Below are 26069 nucleotides of genomic sequence, written 5' to 3'. Positions count from 1 at the left end.
AAATACATTTCAACTAAAATTCACAAATCTAAAAACCTGTTAGACATTTTTAGGCGTTTTAAGTTGGAAATGAAGACCAATGTTACATCGTAATATGCCAATTACAAATAGTACTTCAAATAGCAAATACTACAGTTTGTCCCAAACTTTAAAAACTATTCATGAACTCAACACTGAACTATTGATGGCTATGAGAATTGTTTCCTAGCCTTTTTGAAAATTTCAACCCATTTACGTTTAAGGTAATTATTGATAACTACGATCCCGTAGCCATTTTCTTTATTACTTTGGGTTCAAGTTTATACACTCTTTCTGTGTTTCCTGTCTAGAGAAGATCCTTTAGCATTTGTTGGAGAGCTGGTTTGGTGATGCTGAATTCCCTCAGCTTTTGCTTGTCTGTAAAGCTTTTGATTTCTCCTTCATATTTGAATGAGATCCTTGCTGGGTATAATAATCTGGGCTGTAGGGTATTTTCTTTCATCACTTTAAGTATGTCTTGCCACTCCCTTCTGGCCTGAAGAGTTTCTGTTGAAAGATCAGCTGTTATCCTTATGGGAATCCCCTTATGTGTTATTTGCTGCTTTTCCCTTGCTGCTTTTAATATTTGTTCTTTGTGTTTGATCTTTGTTAATTTGATTAATATGTGTCTTGGAGTATTTCGCCTTGGGTTTATCCTGTTGGGGACTCTCTGGGTTTCTTGGACTTGGGTGATTATTTCTTTCCCTATTTTAGGGAAGTTTTCAACTATTATCTCCTCAAGTATTCTCTCATGGTCTTTCTTTTTGTCTTCTTCTTCTGGGACTCCTATGATTCGAATGTTGGAGCGTTTAACATTGTCCCAGAGGTCTCTAATATTGTCCTCATTTCTTTTAATTCGTTTTTCTTTTTTCCTCTCTGTTTCATTTATTTCTACAATTTTATCTTCTAGTTCGCTAATCCTGTCTTCTGCCTCTGTTATTCTATTGTTTGTTCCCTCCAGAGTGTTTCTGATCTCATCTATTGCATTATTCATTGTATATTGACTCTTTTTTATTTCTTCTAAGTCCTTATTAAATCTTTCTTCCATCTTCTCAATCCTTTTCTCCAGGTTATTTATCTGTAACTCCATTTTGCTTTCAAGATTTTGAATCATTTTCACCATCAAAATTTGAAATTCTTTATCAGGTAGATTCCCTATATCTTCTTCTTTTGTTTGTGTTGGTGGGCAATTATCTTGTTCCTTTACTTGCTGGGTATTTCTCTGCCTCTTCATCTTGCTTATATTGCTTTGCTTGGGGTGGCCTTTCCCTCTTCTTGCAGTTTGTGGAGGTCTCTTTATTATGTAGTTTCTTCGCTGTGTGTGGGGTTGGACAGGTGACTTGTCCGGGTTCCCTGGTTAGGGAGGCATGTGTCAGTGTTCTGGTGGGTGGAGCTTGATTACTTCTCTTTCCTTTAGAAGACAATGGCTGCTTTTCTGGGAGCCTGATGTCCTCTGCCAATATTCAGAAGTTGTTTTGTGGACTTTACTCCGCGTTCAAATGTTCTTTTGATGAATTTGTGGGGAAGAAGGTGGTCTCGCCGTCTTATCCCTCCGCCATCTTGTTCCTTCCTCCCCAGAACACTGGATTCTTATATTCCACTTGATCGTGGAGTACCTCTTCCCAGCTGCTCCAGCAAGGCGCAGCCGCTGTACCTTACCTTGGACGAGGGGTATCTCCTCAAGGCCGCCCCTCCTGCTTTGAATGTGGATCAGCTCCTCTCGGCCCTCCGGTGCCCAAGCAGCCACCGCCTCCTGGACGTGGTACAGCTCCTCTCGGCCACCGCCCTAACCCTGGGTGCGGGGCAGCTCCTCTCAGCCACGATTCTGCACGTGGTCGGTTGCGCCAGGAGCCGGGCGTCTCTCGCGTCTGCGCCGCCGGGAGCCGGGCGTCTCTCGCGTCTGCGCCCCCGGGAGCCGGGCGTCTCTCCCCAGCCTGTGTTTTAAAAGCCTTGGTCTAGTTCTTGAGGAGGCCCTGCTGCCTTTCTGTACCATGACGTACCTCAGCGGTCTTCTGCAAGTTCCTTCTTTTTGCAGTTTTATTCAAATTAGTTTCGACTAAAGAAGCTACATTAAGCTTGAGACAAAAATAGTTGGGTGTGAATATCTACATACAGAAGAGAGAAGTTAGACCGTTTACTTACACTATGCACATGGGTCATAACCTACCAAGAAAACACCTACATTTAGAACTGAAGCTGTTGAAAATCATAGAAGACTACAGAGGAGTAAGTCCTGACCTTGAATTAGGCAAAAGCTTCTTAGTTACAATACACAAAGCAGACACAGATGAAACTGAACTTGATATCAAGGTTAAAAACAATTGTGCCACAAATTGTGCCATCAAGAAGTTGTAAAAAGATAACTCACAGAATGCGAGAAAGTATTTACACATCTTATGTCTGATAAGGGGCTTTTATCCTGAATACCGGAAAAAAAAAGCAAAACCAAAAACTAACAACTCAAAAAAAAAAAAACAAACCCAATTGTTAAATTGGAATGACTCTGAATAGACTTGTCCAAAGAGGATATACAGATGTCCAATAAACACATGAAAAGATGCTCCACATTATTAGTTATTAAGACGATGCAGATCACAACCACAGTGAGACAGTTCTTCACGTCCATCCTGACAGGCGTTAACTAAACAGAGGGATAGCAGCAAATAGCAAGACTGGGAAAAATGGAGCTGAAGCGTGCTGCTCGTGAGATTGTGAAGTGGTGCAGCTGCTTTGGGGAACAGTTTAGTCATCTTTCACGTGTTAAACAGAGTTGTGAGGGGACCCAGCAATTCCGTTCCTAGGCACGTACCCACATGAAGCATGTGGGTCAGCTGATGAATAGATAAACAAAGGATGGTGTGTCCGTAAATGGAATGTCATTGACCCTTAGAAAGGAAAGAAGGGCTGACACGCTGCAACATGGGTGAACTTTTAAAAACATGCTGAATGAAGGAAAGCAGACTCAGAAAACCACACAATGCGTCATTTCATGAAACGTCCAAAACAGCAAACTCATGAAGGTAAAAAGAAGATTAGTAATTCCTAGGGGCCAAAGAGAGAAATAGGGGTTATGGCTAAATAAATAGGTTTTCTTTGGGGATGATGGAGAAGTTCTAAAATTAGATTGTGGTGATGTGAATATACCAAAATCCACTTCAAACAGGTGAGTTGTATGGTCAGTGAATCATACCTCAATTAAAAAAATTAAACAGACAATAAAGTGAATATGTTAACTTTGGCATAGGCTTCAAAAATAATCATAGTAGATTTCTATGGAGATAACTTATTCGTAACTTTTTTCATAAATACATATGCCTAAATAAGTACATCTTTCTTTTTTAATAATAAAAATTTGAAATTCTAGATAGCATGTTATTTCATTTAAAGATGACTTGAAATTTAGTACTGATTGTGCATATCAGTTTGACAGTTTAAGTTGAGACTGTAGGTTTCGTCCTAACATGTTTTTCTGGTTGCTGTTACATTTTTTGGGTGAATGGAGACACTTATGTTGTGAGTAGATCTTTCAACTCAGCACTTGCTGGAGCGTTCACCCTGTGTTCTTGAACAAATACAGTTTCATTTCTTAGAGCGTCTGTGTCAAGAACTTCAAGGTGAATATCATGCCAGGCTAAAAGCCTTTTTTTTCTTCCTTTCTTTCTAGTATTTATAGAAGTTTTGGAGGTTTTCCTAAGAAAAATAAGCAGAAGTATATTCAGGTTATAGCCTTGTTTCAGTTTATTTGTCCACACTGAATCTCAGTGCTATCTTAGATTTAGGGCTTCTGCAAACAGAAACAGTATCCAACTTTGTCTGATGCCTACTGTTACATAAACAGGTCTCTGTTTATATTATTTAAACACATTGAAATTTTAGTAACATTGTTGGTGACCTTCAATGTAGTAGGGGATGAAAGGCATTGAAGTATTAACTGAATAACTTATTTTAACCTTCTTCCTAATATATTTCTTTGGCCTTTCTAAAACAATTGTTATTGACTTTGACTGCTTTTAGATATTAGTGTGGTATCTACTAATTCCAGATGAGTGTATAATTTTTTTTTTTTATAATTTTAAAAATATATTTAACTTTATGTTATCACTTTTCACCTTTTAGCTTGTTTTTGATTAAAAAATGTTTTTAACGAGCTGATAACGGTTGGTTTTAGAGAAACTTACTGTAATTGCATTCAGTCTCATGTATTGAGTTATTTTGTGACTTATATGTCTCAAATACATTTTTACGTAGCAATTAAGTGATGATGCAAGATGAGTTTCAATTGTGTGTGTGTGTGTGTGTGTGATTTATTTTAGCTTGAGAGCTACATGATCTTAATATGCTAGCTTTTTCTTACTTGCAGAGATCCTGCGTATTTTGATGAAAATTGGTTAAACAGAATCAAAACTGAAGTAGGAGATAACTGGAGGCTAAAGGTATTTTATTTTTATGTCTTTTGCTTGGGTGACTGTGACACTTGTTGACTTTTGGTCTGATGCGTCTGAAATAGCGTTTGGTGAATAATCTAGAACTAAAGATGGGGGTAACCTGAAACTGCTCACCAAAATGCTGTCTAGTGAAGTATAGTGATCGAGGGCTCAGGTTCCAGAGCCAGGCTGCTTGTGTCCACAGCCCAGTGCGCACAACCCCGGCCAAGTCTTCAGCCCCTCAGAGCCGGCGTTTCCCATTTGTAAAATGAGGGTTGTGACAGGATCTACCCCACGGAAATAAATGAGTTAGCGCAGGTAATGTACTTAGGACAGTCATGTTAGTTGCTAGTGTTGTTACTAAAGATGAGGAAATAGTGATCATTATTACCTGTGTCCACAGCACTCAGAGAATGAATTATTTTTATTTCCATCGTAATAACCTTAGTTTTCAGTACTTCTCAAGCATCTTTGACCGAAACCCACAGTGAGAAATGCAGTTCACACTGAAGCCTCCCACCCGCCTAAGTGTATGTGCACGTGTAGTCAGATAAGTTTCTAACCTTGCTGTGTGCAGGAATGTTTTTACTTTATTTTTTAAAATACAGATCGAAGCCCATCTGTAAATTATTTTTTTTCCCTTTCTGTCTTGAAATGATTATAGACTCATAATGGGTTGGGGGAAAAAACGTACAGAGGATTTCCACGTACCGATCCCCCGGTTTCCGTCAAACCTGAGGACTGATGTGGGTGTACTGCGCAGTGTGTGCGGCCCTGCCTGGCTCCATCCATGTGCTTGTCCCCACATCTGCACACGCCACCCGCGTCACCCGGGCCCTCGGCCACTGCCGCTCCCTCTCCACCTCTGTAATCTTGTACACGAAATCATTCTGTGGTCATAACCGGCAGTGTGGAGAACTCTCGAATCATTTATTTTTGATACAGCTTGTTGTTGTTTGTTATTTACTCGCTAGAAGTTGTGTCTGACTCTCTGCAGCCCCATGGACTGCCCGACCAGGCTCCTCTGTCCATGGGATTCTCCAGGCAAGAATACTGGAGTGGGTTGCCGTGCCCTGCTCCAGGGGACCTTCCCGACCCAGAGATCGAACCTGCATCTCCTGCGGGTTCCTTACCCCTGAGCCACCAGGGAAGCCCTTGATACTGCTTAGTAATGACTCATGCAGACGAGTGCGCTTGTGAAATCCCTGGACTTACAATGGGCCAAGTTTGGTGTGTTTTTATATTTCCATAAAGCACGTGTTTGAGGAAAATATTTATTCATTGACTAGACATTGGGTCTGACAGAATCTAATTCCTCTTTTTCACTAAACTCAAGTTAATGGGTGCTATTTAATGGCACTGTTTTAATTTTAAAATAGCCTTTCAGGAATAGGCAGTTAAAGAGGTAGCTCTTTAGTGTTATAGAATTAGGCTGCTCATCAGCTCATGTTTGCTACTGAAGGAGCCGCATACCCCACTCCTGTGTACACGGTTTGTACACAGACACACATGGTCATCAGTGTCAGGAGGGTGGCAGGGCACCCTTCCCCCAGAGCAGGGGGAATGTTTATCGTGTTCTTCATGTTCAGAACTGAAAGTCACCGTTGTGATTTGCATTCCTGTTCTCTGTATCATATCCTGTGTTCTAATTCTTCAGCTGTATTTCTTCAACTTTAAGATGCCATTGATTTTAAGATACCGTTGATGAATGAATAATAAGATTTGTAGTTTTTCCAGTGGAGAATAAACTACCATTTTAAACGAATACATTGATCTTCAAAACTTTTTCTAAGTTAAAATGTTAAAAGATAAATGAACAGCGTAGAACCAAAGAAAGTATATATTTCCCATGACTCCAAATTTTCTTAGGGATGCGAACATGTTAGTTTTATTTATGAGTTTTATTTTTGTTTTTTAAGGATAATGTTTTCAGTTTATTGTCTTCCCTTAAAACTAAGTATGGCTTCGATGAACCTGAACCCCACTGCTGTGGAATCGTTTCTTTGATGGCTACCGCTGCTCCTGCCCTCTGCCCTAGAGTGTCTTTTACTAGGATCATGCACCAGGGGACAGCCAGGTGGATGATCAGAGGGATCCTGCCGTGTGTGCATCCTGACATAGATCCAGCCGTATGAGTTGGACCCAAAAAACGAGGGGAAAATTCAAGAGTGCAGTACGTAGTGCAGGTGACCGTCCTGCGGTTTCACCCAGGCGCCCTAACCAGGAGCCCGCGCTCCACAGCGGAGTGGGCGTCAGCCCCTCAGCCTGTCTCGTTACTGAGACGCTCCTTATTGCACTGTTGTCTTGCAATCCTGAGCATTGTATAAACCTTCAAAGATATAGTCGTATTTTTTTTTTTTAACCTAATGGCTCCTAAGTACTTCCTTGGTCTCAGCTGAATGAACACACTCTTTCTGACCATGGAGGAGCTTAGAGACATTCTTTCATAGGTGACAACCTGTTTCATAGGTTGCTTTGCAAGAGTTCCGAGGATAATTTTGACTATAATTTTTGCTTAATTCTCTAACTTTAGAACTTAACCTCTGGGTAAGATGTAACTCTGCTTTTCTGGGGATAACGGCACTGAACGCAAGTCTTCCGTAAGGATGCCAAATTTTTTTCTTTCCCTCCTGAAAATCTACATACTTTGATCCTGCTGTTAAGTCTTCTGCAATTACCTTCTGATTCTGTCAATGTAGTCAGAACATTAAAAATTTAATTTAGTAATTGGAAGCTTAATTTGCTTTATAAATCTCTTAGATCAAATAAACCATTCAGAGTCCTTTTTTATGATGGTGATTCAAATGTACTGTTGAATTTTATTTTTTATGTTTACTTTATGATTAACAAGAATGATTGGTTGATTCAGAAATTTTTCAGCTTAAAGTATGTTTTCACCTGTGGTTGGCTTTTTATCCAGTTGTCTTTTCTCTCTTTAAACAGATAAGCAACTTAAAGAAAATTTTGAAAGGAATCCTGGATTACAATCATGAGGTGAGGAGATTTTTTTCATTTTCCTTGGAAGTATTACTATCAGTTCAGTTCAGTTGCTCAGTCGTGTCCAACTCTCTGCAATCCCATGAATCACAGCACGCCAGGCCTCCCTGTCCATCACCAACTCCCGGAGTTCACTCAAACTCATGTCCATCGAGTCGGTGATGCCATCCAGCCATCTCATTCTCTGTCGTCCCCGTCTCCTCCCACCCCCAATCCTTCCCAGCATCAGAGTCTTTTCCAGTGAGTCAACTTGTCGCATGAGGTGGCCAAAGTATTGGAGTTTCAGCTTTAGCATCAGTCCTTCCAATGAACACCAGGATAGTTTAATTTTACAGTACTTGAAAATAGTTTCAAGTAAAGGAAAAATCAACTCAGAATTAATAATCAACTTTATTTTCCATTGTATAGTCTCTATGATGTTGGTTCAGGAAACCAGCTTTTAAGTGATTTTTAGATAAATAATCTTTTTCACTGTAATATGGATAGTTTGTGAGAGGTTACTCAGTTATGTAAGCTTTCCTTTCTGCTGTCTGTTAACTCTCTCCTATCTTTCCTTACTCATGAAGGTGCAAAATTACTCACAAGTCCCTTCCCTGCTTCCGTCTTATTCCTTGGCAGACTCCCATCCTAAGATTAACTCAGTTTATCCACTGAGTCTGTATCAGGATGGTCAGGACATCGATGGGGAAAAGAATCAGGCAGTGGAACTAGTTTTTCTGTAAGTTTCGTGATCACAGATAGCAAATGAACACACCACAGCCTGGAAACACCTGTTATTTCCTTAATGTTTTTCTCCACAAACTGACTTGCATTTAAACCTACATCTGTGCTTAGGTTATCTGTCCTCAACATCTCAGCCCGTGACCCTGCCATCCACCCTGCTGTTCAAGCCCAGCCCCTGCAAATCGTCCTCCAGTCCTCCTTCTGATACCCTCAGCAAGACCTGCTGGTTAACTCTCCAGAATACCGTTTTCTCCGTCTCCGGTGCCAGCGCCCCACACCAGGCCGTCATCAGCTTCCGCTCGGGTCGCTAGTGTAGCCCTGCTGGCGGCCCTGGCCTCACTCTTGCCCGTCTGCAGTCTGTTCTCCACTCTCAAGCTACTTGCTTTTTTTTTTTTAATGGAAATTCGATTCCGTCACTGTCATCCTCCACGTCATCCTCCTTAGTTTCCCTGTTGTGTTAAAAATCAAATCCTTACTTCTCACCAGGAGCCACCGGATGCTGTGTGACCCCCGCTTCTCTCTTTCACAGCTCTTTGCTCGGCTCCCATACTGCAACCACATTGGTCTTGCTTCCGTGCTTTTAGGGTCTTCTTCACGGTACCATCATCAGACAGAAACCTACCCAGTTGTCCTCAGATACTTCATTTGGGGCCGGTCTCCCTTCTCTTTCCTGATATGGGCGTCTTGTTATTAGCATTTTGGAGTCACATGGAGTGAAAGTGACCAGGCGAATCCTGCTGCTGCGGGCGTGAATCTGCACTCAATTTTTGCTCTTTCCGGTGCCCCCGGGTTTCAGAACCTCCTGGGCTGTACTCTAGAGAGTGCACAGCCAGTCCTCCTGGGGGAGGTGGAGGGCTCAGTAGTGCTGTTTCTTTGCTCAGAGTCCACACCACATACGCGATTAGAGACTAAGTTGCCGTGACTCAGGAGGGTTATAACTTACGCTTGGGAGGTAGAACTAGGAATTGGGAGTGAGGTCGACCAGACAGCTCTGCTCTGAGCAGGGAGTTTCCAGTGCTGACGACTCCTCTCTCATCAGATGTTTTATTTGGCCATGTAGATGTCACCGCAGCTCTTAAGTGTTTCTCTCTGGCCAGATTCTAGGGCAGCAGATCAATGACTTTACCCTTCCCGATGTGAACCTGATCGCGGAGCACTCCGACGCTGCAGAGCTGGGAAGGATGCTTCAGCTCATTTTAGGCTGTGCTGTGAACTGCGAACAGAAGCAAGGTAACATATTTGAAGTTAGCGCGTGCATGTAAAATAACCGAGGAAAGTAGTTCGTATCATACGTGTATACAGATCACATGTTCAAACAAGGACGTCTTAAGGTCACTCATGAAGAATGCCCTTTTCTACGATTTTGCCAGTAATCTATTTTCAAGCTTAAAAAGAGTTTTACAGGTTAGAACAAATTTGGTTGCACTGATGTCCTTCCCGTTTCTGCAAGGCTACCTAATTCTTCGAGTAGATTATTTTTAACTACACCAAATCTGATGAAATTTACTGTTAATTGGACAAGGTCCAGCCAAATTAATTACTGATTAATAGTAATTAATACCTATGATCAGTTCAGCTATGGGAACTTAAAATTTGATATTTCAGATGGCAAGATATATAATTTGCCTAAAATTAGATATTTTAGATTGAAGGATTTAATTCATAAACACAACTGAATTCACGCATCACGCTCGGGTTTGGGACAGTGTCAGACAGTTGACCTAGTACCTGCCCTCGTAGAACTTGAAGTTGAGTGGGATGGGCATTTCTAAGTAGGTGCTTTGATTTTAAAAGGCAGGTGAAAATTATTTAGCATAGTTCATTGAATTCAGATAAGAATTTCTTACATGTTTAGTCTGTTAGGAGAGATTCTCAGCTCTTGGAAGTGTGTAGCCATTAAGAGTGGCTGGTTATAGGGTCCAAATAGGAAAAGATGAGAATGTTACCTATAGCTGTAGTCCTGTGGGAAAGCAATCATAACATTCATTGAGCTTCTCACACAGACCATGTGTTCTATGTAACACCTAGATTGAGTTTTTCCCTGAAAATTATGTGATCAGTGAACACTCTGAACAGGATTTTAACACCCCACTGTCCAGAGGGCATGCTCTGTCCTCAGGAGCACAGCCGAGAGCTTGCATCAAATGCCGTGAATCTCTGGGTTGCTGAGTGTTCCCTGTCACAGGGCACGTATGACACAAGGTGTGAGGCTGACCAGGGGGCTCTGCCGTCTACCTCCTGTCCTGAAATTCGGTGCTCGGCCTGTTTCCTTGTGGCCAAAGTGAGGGCGTGAAACCCAATTGTCGCAAGGAGTCAGTGAAACCGTCTGTGTGTGTTTGCTCTGTAATCCATAAAGCGCGTCAGAAACACGTGCTTTCTGTTCAGAGGATGTTTTTCAGTTCCTAGCGTGAAGAGCAACTACTCAGAGCGTTGGTTCAGCGTCCATTTATCTTGGCTACCTGCCTTCTCAAACCAGGGCAAATACACGGTGGTGGATTTGAAAAATCAAAGATTAGTAGTAAAAACACACTAATAATACTACTTAACTGAATGTCTGCCTTCTGCCTGGTAACCCAGCGAAGAACACTTTTTGTAGTCAGGGACACCGGGACTCATATAAGTATTGTTCGCCCCAGATCTCTTGCTCGTGAGAGGCCAGTGAGGATGAAACCCTGTGTCTCGACCACACGAGAACTTGGTACTCTCTGTGCTAAACTGTGCTCTAAGTTCTGGACCTAGACGCTCACTTTTAAGGACAAGCTCTCTGATACAGCCCGCCTCATCCTCCACTGCTCCTGAGTCCGCGCCCAGCAGTCGTCCATGCTTGGATTTTTAAGATTTAAATTTTTTTTTTAACTTTTCAAAAAGCGTGCACTCACCTGGTTCTCACGTCGTTTTATGTCATCCAGCATTTTACGGTGTTCGCGGGGAAGGGCCTTGACGTGGCAACACCGCTTCTTAACTAACGCTTCCCCTCTCACACCTGACTAACCCCTGCCCGCCCCCTGCGCTCGCCCCCGGGGCTGTCGGCCGTTCCCCCAGCCCCGGCCAGGCCCGGGCCGCACCACAGTCTCAGCCCTTCGTTCTGCTCCCAGCCGCGCCAGCGGCCTGGTAGCCGGGAAATTCTGTGCCTTGTTCCGAACGCTCGTAGACTGCACCTCGCAACAAAGCAAATGAGCAAAACCTTGAGCTCAGGCTAAAGGAATTTCGTTCTTAACCAGAGAGAGTGACTAAGTTACGACGTCCACGATTCCTGCTTCTCACGCTGCCTTTGGTTTACGCGTGTAATGTGTGTGTACATCTGTGCATCACCACACATTTGATGGGGTACAAGTATCCTTAGGGCAGTACTTCCTTAAAAACGTGTTTTGTTTAACTGGAAACTTTGGCATTAACAACTAGAATGTCATGATTTAATAATGCGGTCACATTTTTTTTAAAAAAAAAAAAAAACAAGTTACCTGTCAAGCAAAGGATTATAGTTTGGCATTAAAGATCCAGGAGTCTCTTGCCAAAAGATCACTATCACAACTGCACAGTCGGACTCCCTTTATCTCATATTAGAATGCTGAGACAGTTTTTTGGTGTTTTTATGGATATAGAGTGGAGAGGAACAGATTTAAGGCTAAGATTTCCGAATGACTTTAATTTTTGAAACATCTCTTATTGAAATACATTTTCCATATTTGTTGAAATCCAGCTGGCCTGTTGGGTTTTATGCTTCACTCTCACTTTTTCCTCTATTATTGGATCTGAAAATAAAACTACTTCCAGGCCTTTTTTACAAGACAAATTATTTTTTTTTCAACTGTGTCACTACTAACAACCAAGGGATTCTTCTCCTTTTTGGCAGTGGTGAGGACAAGATTGATGAAATTGGTGCTTTCACTTATTAAAGGTGTGGGTCATTACTTTAAAGCCCAGGGTTACATGGTATTTTTAAACTATGATATCAGTCTCTATCTTAAAACCATCTTAATTCTTTGCTCTAAGCAGCGCTCAGATTCCCTAAGTTGTTTTTTTAATTGTAGAAAATGTTAACAGTAAAAATTACCATTATGAGATGGTTAGATAACATCACCGACTCAATGGACACGCTTCTGAGCAAACTCCAGGGAATAGTGAAGGGACAGGGAAGCCTGGCATGCTGCAATCCATAGGGTCACAAAGAGTTGGACACGACTTAGCAACTGAACAACAACAAGAAATTATACGATTCAATACTTTCATGTCACATAAGAATAAAACATAGACATCAGAGTTTTATAACATGTAACACAGAACAATGTGAAAGATGTTTAAATTTTAGGAACAGAATACAGAGTCCTTTCCTTCTTGGCCTTAGGCTTTACCATTTCATTGCTTTACATTTCTGAAATCCTCTGTTCCGGGGACTTTGAGCTGTAGCCTCAACTTTATGGGGAAGAGGAGAGTCAGTTTCAGGAAAGTGCCGATTTTCAGCTTTCACCTTACCTCCAACACATGTATTTAACCACATACGAGAAATTCTGAGGAAGAATCAAAACACGGGAAGCTTTTACCAGAATTGATGAAGTCTCAGCCTTTGCTCCCTTGGTTGTCTGTCTCTTGAACACTGACATTCCAGGTTGTTCTTGCTTTCAGAGTACATCCAAGCCATCATGGTGATGGAGGAGTCTGTCCAGCATGTTGTCATGACAGCCATCCAGGAGGTACGTGGACCTTTGTGCTTACAGTTCATGAGGAATTAAAGGAGCAAACCTGAGTTTGAGCATCTGAGTTAGAAATTTTAAGTGAGATTCTCCTCCTTAGTTTCTGAGAATCTTTTCTTTATACTTAGGCTATGGCTTATCTCATTTTTATTTTAAACGGTAAACATTCCTCTTGCAGGTGTAGCTATTTGGTAACTATTCTTAATTTTTTTTAATACACTGATGAATTAGGAATAGTAGACTGACTGATTCTTAAAACCATTTTAAGTAGTATCTGTTTGAACCTGCAGACTGCCTCACATCTAAGTATGGGTCTCTTGTTTGGAAGAAAATCAAACTTCAACTGCCAGACTCAAAACAATTTTTAGATGAATATTTATTTGCAACTGTAGGAGAGGAAAAATAGTTTTTTCCTCTACCCTTCCAAGTTGTCTGCTGGGGCCTCTAAAACACAGCCACAACACAAACAGATTAACAGCAGAGAAGCTTTCAAACGTATTTAATATAAACTGTACACAACACAGAAAGCTTTGTGTGAAGAAGCGTTTCAGCCTGCGTGGAGCTGAAGAGTGGAGAGTCCTGTGGGGAAATGTGGCAGGGCGGGGAAAAGGGCACAACAGGTCCTGGTGTTCAGGTTCCTCTCGCATCCCTGTGGCCCTGGAGGCATGGATACTCCTCTCCTCTGGTCGGGAGGGCACCTCTCCCGAGAGGGGCTTAAGACCTGCTTCCGAGGAAGATCAGGAAATCTTTCCTGTCCCCACTCTTTCTCAATTCCTTCAGCTTGAAATAGTCAACAGGCCACGGTGCCATATTTTGGGGCCGCATGTCCTTAACTCCACCAGATATTAAACATGGAACTGCAGTATTGAAAATGGAATATAGATTAATAACTGGTGGCTCTTAGGAGGGGAAAGTTTTTTAATCATAAAAGTAATGGGAGAAACCTTTAAAGGAACTGTAGAATGTCAGTGAGTAACAGGAAAGAATGCAGCAGACAACCATGAAAAATGGCAAATGCACATTAGGTGTCTTCTGTTCAGTCCAACCGACTGTGAGTGCAGAGGCTCCCCCTCACCCTCAGATCCTTTGCTGGAATGGCTTGCAGGGCTCAGTGATGACCCGACGGTGGAGTCTGGGCCTGTCCTCAACTCAGTCTCTGTTGTCCCCTCCCCGTGGAGTCAAGGGGTGTCCCCTCTGGCGCATTAAAGTGTGACAGTGCGCAGAGTGCTGCTGCCAGCCAGGGAAGTTCACCTGCACTCTTGGGTCCAGAGTTTTGGTGGGGCTTCGTTTCATAAGTATGAATGACTGGCTCGTTGGCCACAAGGTTGAACGCAATTTCCAGCACCCCCGCCACCCTCCTCCCCAGAAGTCAGGCTGATACCAAGTGGCTCAAAGCCCCAACCTTCCCTCTAGTCCGTGGGGACAGAGGTCAGCCAGAGTGTCCTTTATTACACAGGACCTTACTGCGAAGCAAAGCTTTTAACAGAGGATCGGTCTGGCGGTCTAGCACTGATCAGGGTAGGAGGGTAAGACGTAGGGTTGTGAGTGTTCAGGTAACGCAGAGAACCACAGCGAGATGTGAGTCTGAATTGCCCTTAAGTGGTCTGGGGTTGGCTCTATCGGCGTCGGGAGCCCAGCTCTGTGCAGCTCGTTGTTTGCCACCCCTAACACGTGATTCCAGCCCTGTGGTCTGCCATGGCAGCTTGTGCTCCAGTCGTCACATCACATCCTGGCGAGCGGGCAGTGCCAAAGATAGGTTCTCCACTTCCTCTTAGAAAATGTCTAGGAATTCTCACACTTGTTATCCAGCTGTTTCTCGCGTTGGCACTTGGGGAAGCTGGAGAATGTGTTCTTTATTCCAGGTGATCAGGGACCCAGCCAGAACGTGAGGGTTCTGTTACTAAGCAAAAACAGGAAGAAATAATAAGGGGGCTGCTAACTGTCCTGCCTTCTGTGGTTGATCCTGTAGTTCCACTGTTAGGGATTTATCCTGAGGAAGTCCGAAGTACAAAGATAGACAGCGGTAATAGTAATAGCAAGCGTGTATCCACACCTGCAAACACGTCACCTCTGTTAATTCTCACTCAACAGCCACTGCAGCTGCGATTAATGCTGCTGAAGTGTGCGCGTAACAGTCATTAGAATGACAGCTCTTGTGTTACAGATATTTTACCACAATTTAAAACCTTTTTGTAAGGTTACGTCTCCTGCTTTGTAGTATGTACTGTCACTGTCCTCATTTCAGAATAGAGGAGACGGAGGCCTCGACCGTGTGAGCAGCCGGCTCAGGTTCACAGCAGGAGCAGTGGCAGAGTTAGAACTCGGGTAACGCAGAGCCCACGCCGTGAGGCTGTGCTGTGCCACCGCTGGTCTGTTTATTCAGCCTTACCTTCTAGTACTGAAACACGGGAAATAACCTCACTGCCCAGCAATAGGGGGACAGACAAATGAAGTATGATTCAACCATATGTTGGCATTTTATGTACGCCCTGAAGCATATTTTTTGAAAAGTAATGGCGTGGGCCAAGTTTGTAACATATTAGGTTTAAAAAGGTAGGATACAGAACCCGCAAGCAGTATAATCCCGTTTTTGTTAAACAATATAAAGTAAGATGTGTGAGAACAAGCTTTCAAAAATGTTAACTGTCTCCACACGGTTGGATGTTTTCTAGTCTGCATTCTCAAATTTTTCTATAATGAAAGGTATCTTTAATTGGGTTTTTCTTTTTCACTGAAATCTGTAACTGAGTGATTTTCATTCTGTGAATCTTATCCCAAGGAATTATGTAGAAATTCAGGCCATGATTGGGCACAACTTTATCAGCCTATTTTATATTCACAAAAATGTGAAAATAGTGTGTTTCCATTGGCAAGAAGGTGACATTATAGCACCTCCACTCCATGGTTTATTATGTAGCTGATAAAAATTTGTCATCAAAAAAAGATATCTTCCGACAAAGGGAAGACCTTTAAAATGTCAAGTGAACAAAGCAGTGTATGAAAAGGTATGTACAGGAGGATATTCAGATGATGTGTCTATTCTGCGCGTACCCATTTTGTTCACTTAGCAGAGACCCATTGGGTGTCTAGAATGCAGCAAGAACAGTAGAAATCTGCCGATGGACACAGCTGTGGAAAAGGTAGATGTGGTCTCTTGTCACACAGAGCGCGAGTCTAAAGGAAGAGCTGGCCAGACAAGGAGTTCAGACACCTCCAGACTGTTCAGAGTGAAAATCACCATCATGGGGAAAAGTCACTCCATATGGGGACCGTGAGGAGGGCTTACTAGAGAACGTGGCATCTCAGCTGAGCCCTGGGGGAGGAGACAAGCTGCAGTCCTGGGGTGGCGGGTGGCAGGTAGGGACACAGGAGATGCAAACCTGGCTCAGGATCCAGTACCTTTTATTATAGAAAAATAGAATGCAGAAGGCAAAGCCTCCAGCCATCCGGAGACTGTTAACCTTCTAGAGAGTTTGCTTTCGCTCAGCAGACGTGGGAGGTGGCGGGGGCCAGAAGTGAGGCAGGGGCCCTAAAATCAGTTGGAATTTTGGAAACCAGTGAGTTTTCAGGGAGAAAATAGAGTGAAGTCTGTATCTGAGAAGCTCTAGGCAATGAGGATGGATTGGAGGAAAACACAGCCAGAAAAAGGAGAGCAGGTGCGACCTTAGTAATTGCCCACTGAGGAAGGATGGGAGCTGAACTGGGTTATGGGGTCGGGCTGAGCGTGGGCAGACTGAGTGCTGCCAGAGCTTTAGTGGGTAGGCCTGGAGGCTGATCAGGCCTTGGAGGAGGGCCTGGGGGCTGCACAGACCTGTGGAGTTGAAGAAGGAGTTCGTAAGATGGTTGTATGGTCTTTATTCAGGTGCTGCTGATGGTGGTTTCTTTTGTTTTTCTATTGTGTTAAAATACACGTAACTGTAAACGTGGACGTTTTCAAGGTTCTTTTGTGGCACGTCTTAATATTTAGCTCCTTTTTGTGGCTGAATGGTAATCCACGGCGTGGGTGGACCATGTTGTGTTTATGCATTGTCAGTGGACACTTGAGTTGTTTCCATCTTTGGGTGCTGCTGTGAATGTGTGTATGGGTGTTTTGTTTTTGAACACCTGTTTTTAATAGTTTTTTTAATATATACTTAGAAACTGAATTGCTGGTCCACGTGGTGACCCTGCGTGTAACTTGTTGAGGAAGTGCCAGTGTGCTTCCCATAGGTGCTGGCCCCGTTGTCCATTCCCCCAGCAGTGCCCCGGATTCTGGTTCCTCTCCCCCATGGTGGACCTTTGTAACTGTCCCGCGTCCGAGAGGATGGGAGGTGTTTTCTCATCGCGGCGTGGCCTCTTTGTGTTTCCCTCCAGGCTAGTGACGTTTAGCATCTCTTCATGTGTTTCCTGGCTATGTTATAGTATCTTCTTTGGAGAAATGTGAATGATAGTCAAATACATAATAGTCCTTCAGTTCTTTGAATGATAATAGGAGGAAGCCACAGGAGAGTGAGAGAGGTTGAGATAACACAGGAGGGTGGTGAGTGGCCCACGGTCTGTGAGAAGCTGGGAAGAGACGGGTGGAGAGCGTTAAGTGGAGGGATCAGCTTTGGCTGGGAAGAAGAGCTGCTGCTGCTGCTGCTGCTAAGTCGCTTCAGTCGTGTCCGACTCTGTGCGACCCCATAGACAGCAGCCCACCAGGCTACCCCGTCCCTGGGATTCTCCAGGCAAGACCACTGGAGTGGGTTGCCATTTCCTTCTCCAATGTGTGAAAGTGAAAATGAAGTCGCTCAGTTGTGTCCAACTCTTAGCGACCCGTGGACTGCAGCCTACCAGGCTCCTCCTTCCATGGGATTTTCCAGGCAAGAGTACTGGAGTGGGTTGCCACGGCCTTCTCCAGGGAAGAAGAGCACTTGCATTTTAACCCGATTGAAGGAGGAAGGGTGGGCATGAATGCTGCCTGTTCTACAGGAAACTGAGAAATTTCTTACCTGGAGGCAAAGTCTGGTCATAAAGAGCAGGGAGAGTTGGTGAGGTTTGAGAAGCAGAAACAGTTTGGAATAATCTCTAACAGAACAAAGAGGCTGCTGATGGGGAAACGTAGCTGTACTTTGGGGCAACTTGAAAGGCCTAGCTGACCCTGGAAACCGTACGTCATGTTTTGTGGTTTAAAAAGTATCTTGAGTCTCTCAGTACTTAGTGGTCAGGGTTGACAGCCAGAAGAGAAAGGTGGTTGGGTTGGTTTTGGATTGAGATTTTCCCTGGGAGAAGGTACTAAGTTAAGAGAATTGATTATATTAAAACCAAATAACAGACCACGAAGCTTAGGCCAGAAAAAGAAGGTAACTGATTAAACAGATGCTGAACCGTGTAAGCCTACGTCTTGAGTGAGGCAGTTGCCAAAGATGAGATGATAAAAGAGTAAACTCCGGGCCGGCACAACAGTGACGTTCGCCGGAGAGTCTGAGCAGAGTGAGGAGGGAAGTGGCTGTGAGAGTGGAAACCAGAGGGAAGAACGGAAGCGCAGGGCCCGGGAGGGAGGGGCGGGCAGACCCCCGGTCTGAGTGACCGGCAAAGGCGGTGTCTGGGGTGGGATGCTGGGGGTGCTGCTGCGCTGGGCAGAGACTAACATGTAGCAGTGGGGACGGGGAGAAGACTGCAGAAAACTGCTTCCACTACCCACCCCCTCCGCCACTGCCCTGAATCAGATCTGTCACAGCCCTTATCACTGAGCTGTCTTTCTTACTTGAGCTGTGTGTGGCCCATGGCACAGGTGGCTTCTTACATAGTTCAGAATTACAGAAGTGGTTATTTCTGGATTGCAGAATAATGGATTTACTTTTGTATTTTTTTCCTAAATTTCATCTTCTCTGTGTTGGGTTGTTTTTTTTCCCCCGATTGGAAGAAAATTCTTTTGAACATCATTTTATTAATATTGTTACAATGAAAGTATTAAAAAAAATGAAGCCAATTTTCTTTTATACTTCCTGAGTTTTTTTTTCTAGTTGTGCTAAGGGACTTTGACTCTTCTCATGACACGATTAGAGAGCAGTGGTTCTCAAACTTCAGTGTGCGTCCTGGGCCCTAACCCCAGAGCCTCTGATTCAGTAAATCTGAGCCGGGGACCCAAGAATGTGCATTTCTGCCAAGTCCCCAGGATGGTGGTGGTGGTGGTGGTGTGGGACCTCACTTGGAGAACCGCTGATGGAGAGAATGTGCCAGCAGAGCAGCTCTGCAAAGAGTGGGGTCAGGCTGAGGGGACCAGCTCTCTCAATCAGCTGTCCCCACCTTTCTAATCATCCCGCTCTTTTGTCCTTTGTACAGAAGACAAGACGGGAAACAGGAGAAAATGGGGACATTTTTTGTCTGCCCCCAACGTTTGTCGCAGTCAGAATTTTACCCTTTCTCCCCACACCCTCACACACCGCCTGGATCTTCTCTGAGAGCAGTACAGGTGTGGGAGAGGCTGAGGTAGATTTGTGTTTGCACACGTGTCATCTCTGAGCATCAGCAGTTCATTTGGGCTGACACTGATCTGACCCACATTGATTCTTCAGAAATGGTTACTTAACGATGCTATTTTTTTGTACTGAGAACTCAGTGTTTTAAAATATTTAGCCACATTTCTACTCAAAGGGTTTTCTTTTTCATGGTGAGGATAGGTTACACTTGATTCTCATGACTGGCCCCACCCTGAAGTTGCACACGCGTGATTTTAGGTGAAGGCTAATCCTGCTGCAAAACAAAGCTTCGATGCATAAGAAAATGTTCCTTTTACATTTATGTTTTTCGTTGTAATTTTTATAATTCTCCAGCAGCCAGGTGTTCATGTTTGTTGTTGTGAGTGTATTAGTTCGAATGTCATTTTTGTCTCCTGGTTGTAATCATTTAAATCTTGATTTCAGCTGATGAGTAAAGAGTCTCCTGTGTCTGCTGGGAATGATGCCTATGTTGACCTTGATCGCCAGGTACCTGGTCTTGCATTGTTTCTATCTGTGCTGAGGTTGAAGGGCAAACTTTAGATGTTAATGGAAAGGGTGTTTCAGCTCATGAAGTATTTTGGTATAATTCATTATTTTTTACCGACAATGCAAGAATTACACTTTTTTTTAAAGTCACTTTACTAATGGATAGTAAAGGTTTGTAATAAAATTTGTAATTTGTAGCTAACATAATTTATTAAATTAGCTTCTTTAATTTACTGTATTTTGTGTTTTCTAGTCATGGTTTTTCTGTTGGTGATACCTTTCTGTATGCCACATTTAAGAAAACAGATGTAGTCCTAGAACATGGCATGCTTTAGTCCTGCGATTTATTTATAACAAGAAGATACTTTGCCTTTCATTTCCTGTTACTCTTCAATTGAAAAAGTTTCTTTTTCCTTTCATCTTTGTGAAGACGTGAACACTCTGTCAGGAGATATTTAAATACGCTAAGGAGCTACTGTATTTTTTTAAGGAACTCTGCAATGTATTCTTATGGTTTTTAACAGAAAAGTTGATTTGTGATTTTAATTATCGCTTTTTACATTGTCAGTTGCTGGATTCTGCTGCTCCGGGACATCTGTTCCAGAGCGTGAACAGAAATCCTGTGTTCTTTGTCTTCTCTCATTTCTTCCCCATGGTTTCCAAATGTTTTGCAGGAAAATCTTGGGGTATGCTATAATTTTAGCCCAAATTGTAATTTGTCTTTTCCTTACTCTGTGGCATCTGAGTTTCAACTTGTTACCTTGAATGCACTTTTTGTTTTTGTATCCGTTACGCAGAGATTTGATCACATGAAATGAAAAGCCAATGTAGTTTTATTTTCATCAATTTTTTTCTTCTAAAAAGTCAATTAACTTTAATGTTTTCATACATTGCTAACTTAGATTTTATCATAATAATGGGACCCAGTTCGGGACTGTTTCGTTTGTGCTGAAATCAGGGTAATAAAAACCTTTCATTTTGAAACTGATAAACAAAATTAACACAGAGGTTTAATATGATTGAACATTTGTGTTGAAATACACTAGCTATTTATTTTAACAGTTGAACCCCTGTTCTAGCACGTATAGATTTTACCAAAGTAAAATTTCTCAGTTATTACAGAATCAAAACATTGCCAAGAACCAGGTAGCCCAGATAAGAAAAGATGTATAAGAGAACCAAAATCCAAGTTCAGAAAAGACAAAACTTAGGACTAAAAGATATTCAAAGTTAGAAGTGGCTTCTTAAGAACAGAAATTTGGTCTAAATCATTTCCAGACAATGCGAAGTTTATTTATAAATTTCCAGATTTGTTCATTGAAAAAAAAAAAGTCTTTTGACTCATGGAGAAGGGTTCTTGATTTCTGCCGTCCCCAGAAAGAGAAGGGAGTTCTGTACTCTACAGGTGTGATTATTAGCTGCTGCCTCGTCATATTCCAGTGTTGACTGTAGCTCTTTGTTTCTGCCCAGCTGAAGAAAACTTCAGAAGAACTAAATGAAGCTTTGTCGGCCAAGGAAGAAATTGCTCAAAGATGCCATGAGTTGGATCTGCAGGTGAGAGGGCTGTTCCCGGATCACCTGTCTGAAGCGCGCTCTCTGAGTCCCACCACACGCAGTGGGTCCCGCTTGCAGTTCAGTTTGACTATAACACAGCCTAAGTAGAGAAGAAAATTCCTGGGAAAAGAGTGCAGACCTCGCAAAGATCAGAGCTTTCCTTCCTTCTCACAACTCCATTAAATTCACGATAAATGAATTAAAATGGGATAAGCCCACAAAAAAAGAAAGAGGGGGAAGACCAGTGCTCAGGAGACTGGGGGAGATTTTTAAAAGTCCTGACTTGTGTAGTGTTTGCCAGTCTCCACGGTATACACACTCCCAGGGGCCAGTACCAGTTGCTGACGGTTTAACAGTTGGCTCACCTGTCTCCTGAGCATTTTTAACAAGCAGTTATCGCTGCACCACACTGGTTGTCCACTTCTGAAGGCCAAAGACAGTTGGGAAGAGTGCTGAATGGCCTAGGAGGAGTAAAGAATGCAGTGACCAAGAACTCCTATAAAGGGGGACGGGGACTTCTCTGGTGTTCCAATAGGTAAGAATCTGCCTTCCAACCCAGGCAGTGTGGGGTCAATCCCTGGCCGGAAGGTTCCACATTCTGCAGGGCAGCTAAGCCTGTGCCCCGCAACTACTGAGTCTGCACTCTTGAGCCTAAGGGCCGTAGTTACTGAGCCTGGGCACCTGCAGCCCATGCTCTGCAATAAGAGAAGCCACCAAATAAGACAACCGTGCACCCCAGCTAGGGAGTAGCACCCGCTTGCTGCAACTAGTATGCCCAAGCGCCACAACAGAGACCCAGTGCCACCAAAAATAAAAATAGTTTAAAAATAACAACAAAGAGGGATGGGGTGCTGTAGCCAAACCCCAGAGAACCTCAGGGAGCCCCCCACCCCCACCTGGTAGAAGGTTGCAGCGAGGTGCAACGGGGTCTCCTGTAGGAGAGTGTCCCCAGTGCCCGTCACCCGCTGCAGACACCCTGACCTTAAGCTGGCCTGCTGTCGGAGAGTTCTCTTCTAAAGAGTTAGGCAACAGAAATATGGGAGCATAGACTCAGTATTGCAGGGTTAGGCCCTTTTCATTTTGACCTTTCTGGGTTCTCTAATTTACAGAGAGCATGTGAGGGAAAATGCATAGCAAACAAGAGAAGGGTCAAGGTGAATGGGAAACTAGCCCTAGAGGAAGTGGAGAAATTGGGGTAGTGGAAAAGTTTTCTCCTTCATTATTTAATGCCCCTGTGCAACTGGCAAAGATGCTGCATCTCTAAAGTAAGGACAGGATGCTGTTTAAAAAAGAAAAAAGTCAGAGATCAAGAAACAAACATGAAGTATTAGTCGCTCAGTCATGTCTGACGCTTTGTGACCCCATGGACTGTAGCCTGCCAGGCTCCTCTGTCCATGGGATTTTCCAGACAAAACTGGAGGGGGTTGCCATTCCCTTCTCCAGGGGATCTTCCCGACCCAGGGATGGAACCTGGGTCTCCTGCATTGCAGGCAGATGTCTTTACCATCTGAGCCACCAGGGAAGCTATTGCAAACGAAGCTGCTATAAACATTCTGCATCTCTGTGTGAGCATATGTTTTGTTTCTCTGTGGTAAGTAAATACCTAAGAGTAAATTGTCTGGGTCATGTGGTAGTTCCGTGATTAATTTTTTAGGAAAATGCGAACCAGGTATTCACAGCGTTCAGAACATTTCACATTCTCAGCAGGAGTGTTAAATTCTCACTTGTGTACCTCTTCGCCCGCGTTTGGTTCAGCCAGCCTTTCTAATGTTCGGCTTCCTGGTGGGAGTGAGTGTGGATATGACACTGTGGTCTCAGCTTGCTTTTCCTCAGTGAGTAATCACGAGCATCCTTTTTGTGTGCTTCGTTGCCGCTGTGTGTGTGTGTCTGCTTTGTCCCTCAGTCTCGCCCTACTCCTTGCGACCACATGGACTGAAGCACACCAGGTCTTCTGTCCATGGAATTCTCCAGCAAGAACACTGGAGTGGGTTGCCGTTCCCTGCTCTAGGGCATCTTCCTGACTCAGGGATCAAACCTGAATCTCTTGCATCTCCTGCATTGGCAGGTGGATTCTTTGCCACTGAGCCACCTGTGAAGCCTTTCACGTGTCTTCTTTGGTGAATTATCTTTTCAAATATGAAATTTAAAAACTGAATTACTGCTGACTTTTACATACTGCTCTGTTTATGCAATATTCCTAAATAATATAAATGTTTTAAGTAGAGATTACTTGTACTTCTTTAAAAACAGGCTTTAATTCATAAGGGCTTCCCTGGTGGCTCAGATAGTAAAGAATATGCCTGCAGTGTAGGAGACCCAGGGTTTTTTTTGTTTTTTTTTTAATTTATTTATTTTTTATTGGAGGCAGATTATTTTACAATATTATAGTGGTTGGTTTTGCCATACATTGACATGAATTCACCCCGGGTGTACATAAGTTCCCCCTCCTGAACCCCCCTCCCACCTCCCTCCTCCCTTTATCCTCCCTCTTGGTCATCCTCGCACGCCAGCTCCGAGCATCCTATAACATGCATCGACCCTGAACTGGTGATTTGTTTCACATATGACAACATACATGTTTCAATGCCATTCTCCCAAATCATCCTACCTTCACCCTCTCCCACAGAGTCCCAAAGACTGTTCTATACATCTGTATATCTTTTGCTGTCTCGTATACAGGGTTATCATTTGCATCTTTCTAAATTCCATATATATGCATTAGTGTACTGTATTGGTGTTTTTCTTTCTGGCTTACTTCACTCTGTATAATAGGCTCCAGTTTCATCCACCTCATTAGAACTGATTCAAATGCATTCTTTTTAATGGCTGAGTAATACTCCATTGTGTATATGTACCACAGCTTTCTTATCCATTTGTCTGTAGATGGACATCTAGGTTGCTTCCATGTCCTGGCTATTATAAGCAATGCTGCAATGAACATTGGAGTACATGTGTCTCTTTCAATTCTGGTTTCCTCGGTGTGTATGCCCAGGAGTGCGATTGCTGGATCATATGGCAGTTCTATTTCCAGTTTTTTGAGGAATCTCCACACTGTTCTCCATAGTGGCTGTACTAGTTTGCATTCCCACCAACAGTGTAAGAGGGTTCCCTTCTCTCCACATCCTCTCCAGCATTTATTGCATGTAGACTTTTGGATAGCAGCCATTCTGACTGGTGTGAAATGTTATCCCATTGTGGTTTTGATTTGCATTTCTCTGATTATGAGGGATGTTGAGCATTTTTTCATGTGTTTGTTAGCCATCCTTATGTCTTCTTTGGAGAAATGTCTGTTTAGTTCTTTGGCCCATTTTTTGATTGGGAGACCCAGGTTTGATCCATAGGTTGGGAAGATCCCCTGGAGAAGGGAATGGCCACCCCCTCCAGTATTCTTGCCTAGAGAATTCCATGAACAGAGGATCCTGGTAGGCCACCGTTCACGGGGTCACAAAGAGTTGGACACAACTGAGCAACTGACACACACACACAATTCATAATGGTAATTTACAAGTGATTAATGTGGATTCCAGTGTAATTGGAGAAAACAGCCCCTATCTTTCTACATTCTAACAGGTCGCAGCACTGCAGGAGGAGAAAAGCAGTCTACTGGCAGAGAATCAGGTATTAATGGAAAGACTTAATCAATCAGATTCTATAGAAGATCCTAACAGTCCAGCAGGAAGGAGGCATCTGCAGCTCCAGACTCAGTTAGAGCAGCTCCAGGAAGAAACATTCAGGTAATGGACCACTCACTCAGACCTAATCCTTTAAAATCTGGTAATGTCCTTTGCAGTTAAGAATATAGTGTTGGGACTTCCAGGTAACTGCAGACCAAGGTGGCTCTGTGATTAGCCACTTCCCAAAAGTCTTCCCACACACCGTGAAATAAGCACACATCTAGGAAAGTTCTCGCCCTCAACCTGACTTGCAGATAGAATGCCCCAATTGAACCGTGACTGTGGGTGAAAGGAAGGAGCAGATCCCACCCCCACCCCACCAGGTACTTGGAGACAACTAAAGTCAGACTGAGAAAAACATCAGGAAGAACTAGCAAAGGGGCCTGAGGGTGAGTTGGAATGGTCACTGGAAAGATTAAGTTCACTCAAAATTGGAAATCAAGGAAGGACCTGTGAGGATGGTAAAAATGCTGTGTTACGATTTTCTAGAAACTATCATGACCCATCTCTAACCCAGCCATAGATTTTCAGGGTTAAAACTGTGGGTGAAATTACGTATCGTTACTAACCCACCAACTTAATGTGGTTACCGTCTACCAGTCTTTGTTTTCCTCCAGTGAAATGTGATGTTTTGTTTTGTTTTGTTTGTTGACCGGACAAAAGTGCACTTTCATAGTCTTCCCAGAAACCTAAGACAAATAGTCCATTGCTTACGGTCTGCAACCACAGTTTAGACTGTGGTCTGAGGACCCTTTCGGAGAGTCTTCAGGCCCTCTCTCTTCCAGCTTCACATCTGTGTTAGACTGGATTTCCTTCATGAACCTCAGCCAAAAAGCCCTCACATCAGACGCATGTAGAAACAGTTAGGAGAACCCAGCTGTCTCCTAGTAAACCAGTGATTTGACTCGCAGAATGTAAAAAACATTGCCACTCTTCTCACCGTTTTTAGAAAGTAGTTGTTTTTCATAAACAATATGTTGTATTAACATAATGGATTTATTACTGTTATTTTCAAATGACTAACATCTCATTTATAAGTAT

At 43.2% G+C, this 26069-nt stretch overlaps 1 protein-coding gene across 2 annotated transcripts in view; it reads left to right on the top strand.

The window, feature by feature from the left end:
• HOOK3 (hook microtubule tethering protein 3) overlaps positions 1 to 26069 on the top strand; it is an 87549-nt gene that overhangs the window by 19853 nt on the left and 41627 nt on the right. Inside the window, exons 2-9 of one of the 2 annotated variants that reach the window (XM_088832532.1) lie at positions 4379 to 4451; positions 6976 to 7042; positions 7386 to 7436; positions 9260 to 9392; positions 12786 to 12853; positions 19738 to 19800; positions 21271 to 21354; positions 24925 to 25088. In XM_088832532.1, the coding sequence (XP_088688658.1) occupies positions 9344 to 9392; positions 12786 to 12853; positions 19738 to 19800; positions 21271 to 21354; positions 24925 to 25088 (428 nt within the window). In that variant the 5' untranslated portion in view covers positions 4379 to 4451; positions 6976 to 7042; positions 7386 to 7436; positions 9260 to 9343. The remainder of the gene's footprint in view (positions 1 to 4378; positions 4452 to 6975; positions 7043 to 7385; positions 7437 to 9259; positions 9393 to 12785; positions 12854 to 19737; positions 19801 to 21270; positions 21355 to 24924; positions 25089 to 26069) is intronic. The other variant, XM_055416674.2, reaches the window with a different exon arrangement.

Source organism: Moschus berezovskii, chromosome 26 (assembly GCF_049115385.1).
Source record: "Moschus berezovskii isolate FMDL1 chromosome 26, NW_MosBer_1.0, whole genome shotgun sequence".
Classification (NCBI taxonomy): Eukaryota; Metazoa; Chordata; class Mammalia; order Artiodactyla; family Moschidae; genus Moschus; species Moschus berezovskii.
This window is presented reverse-complemented; position numbering and strand designations above follow the sequence as displayed.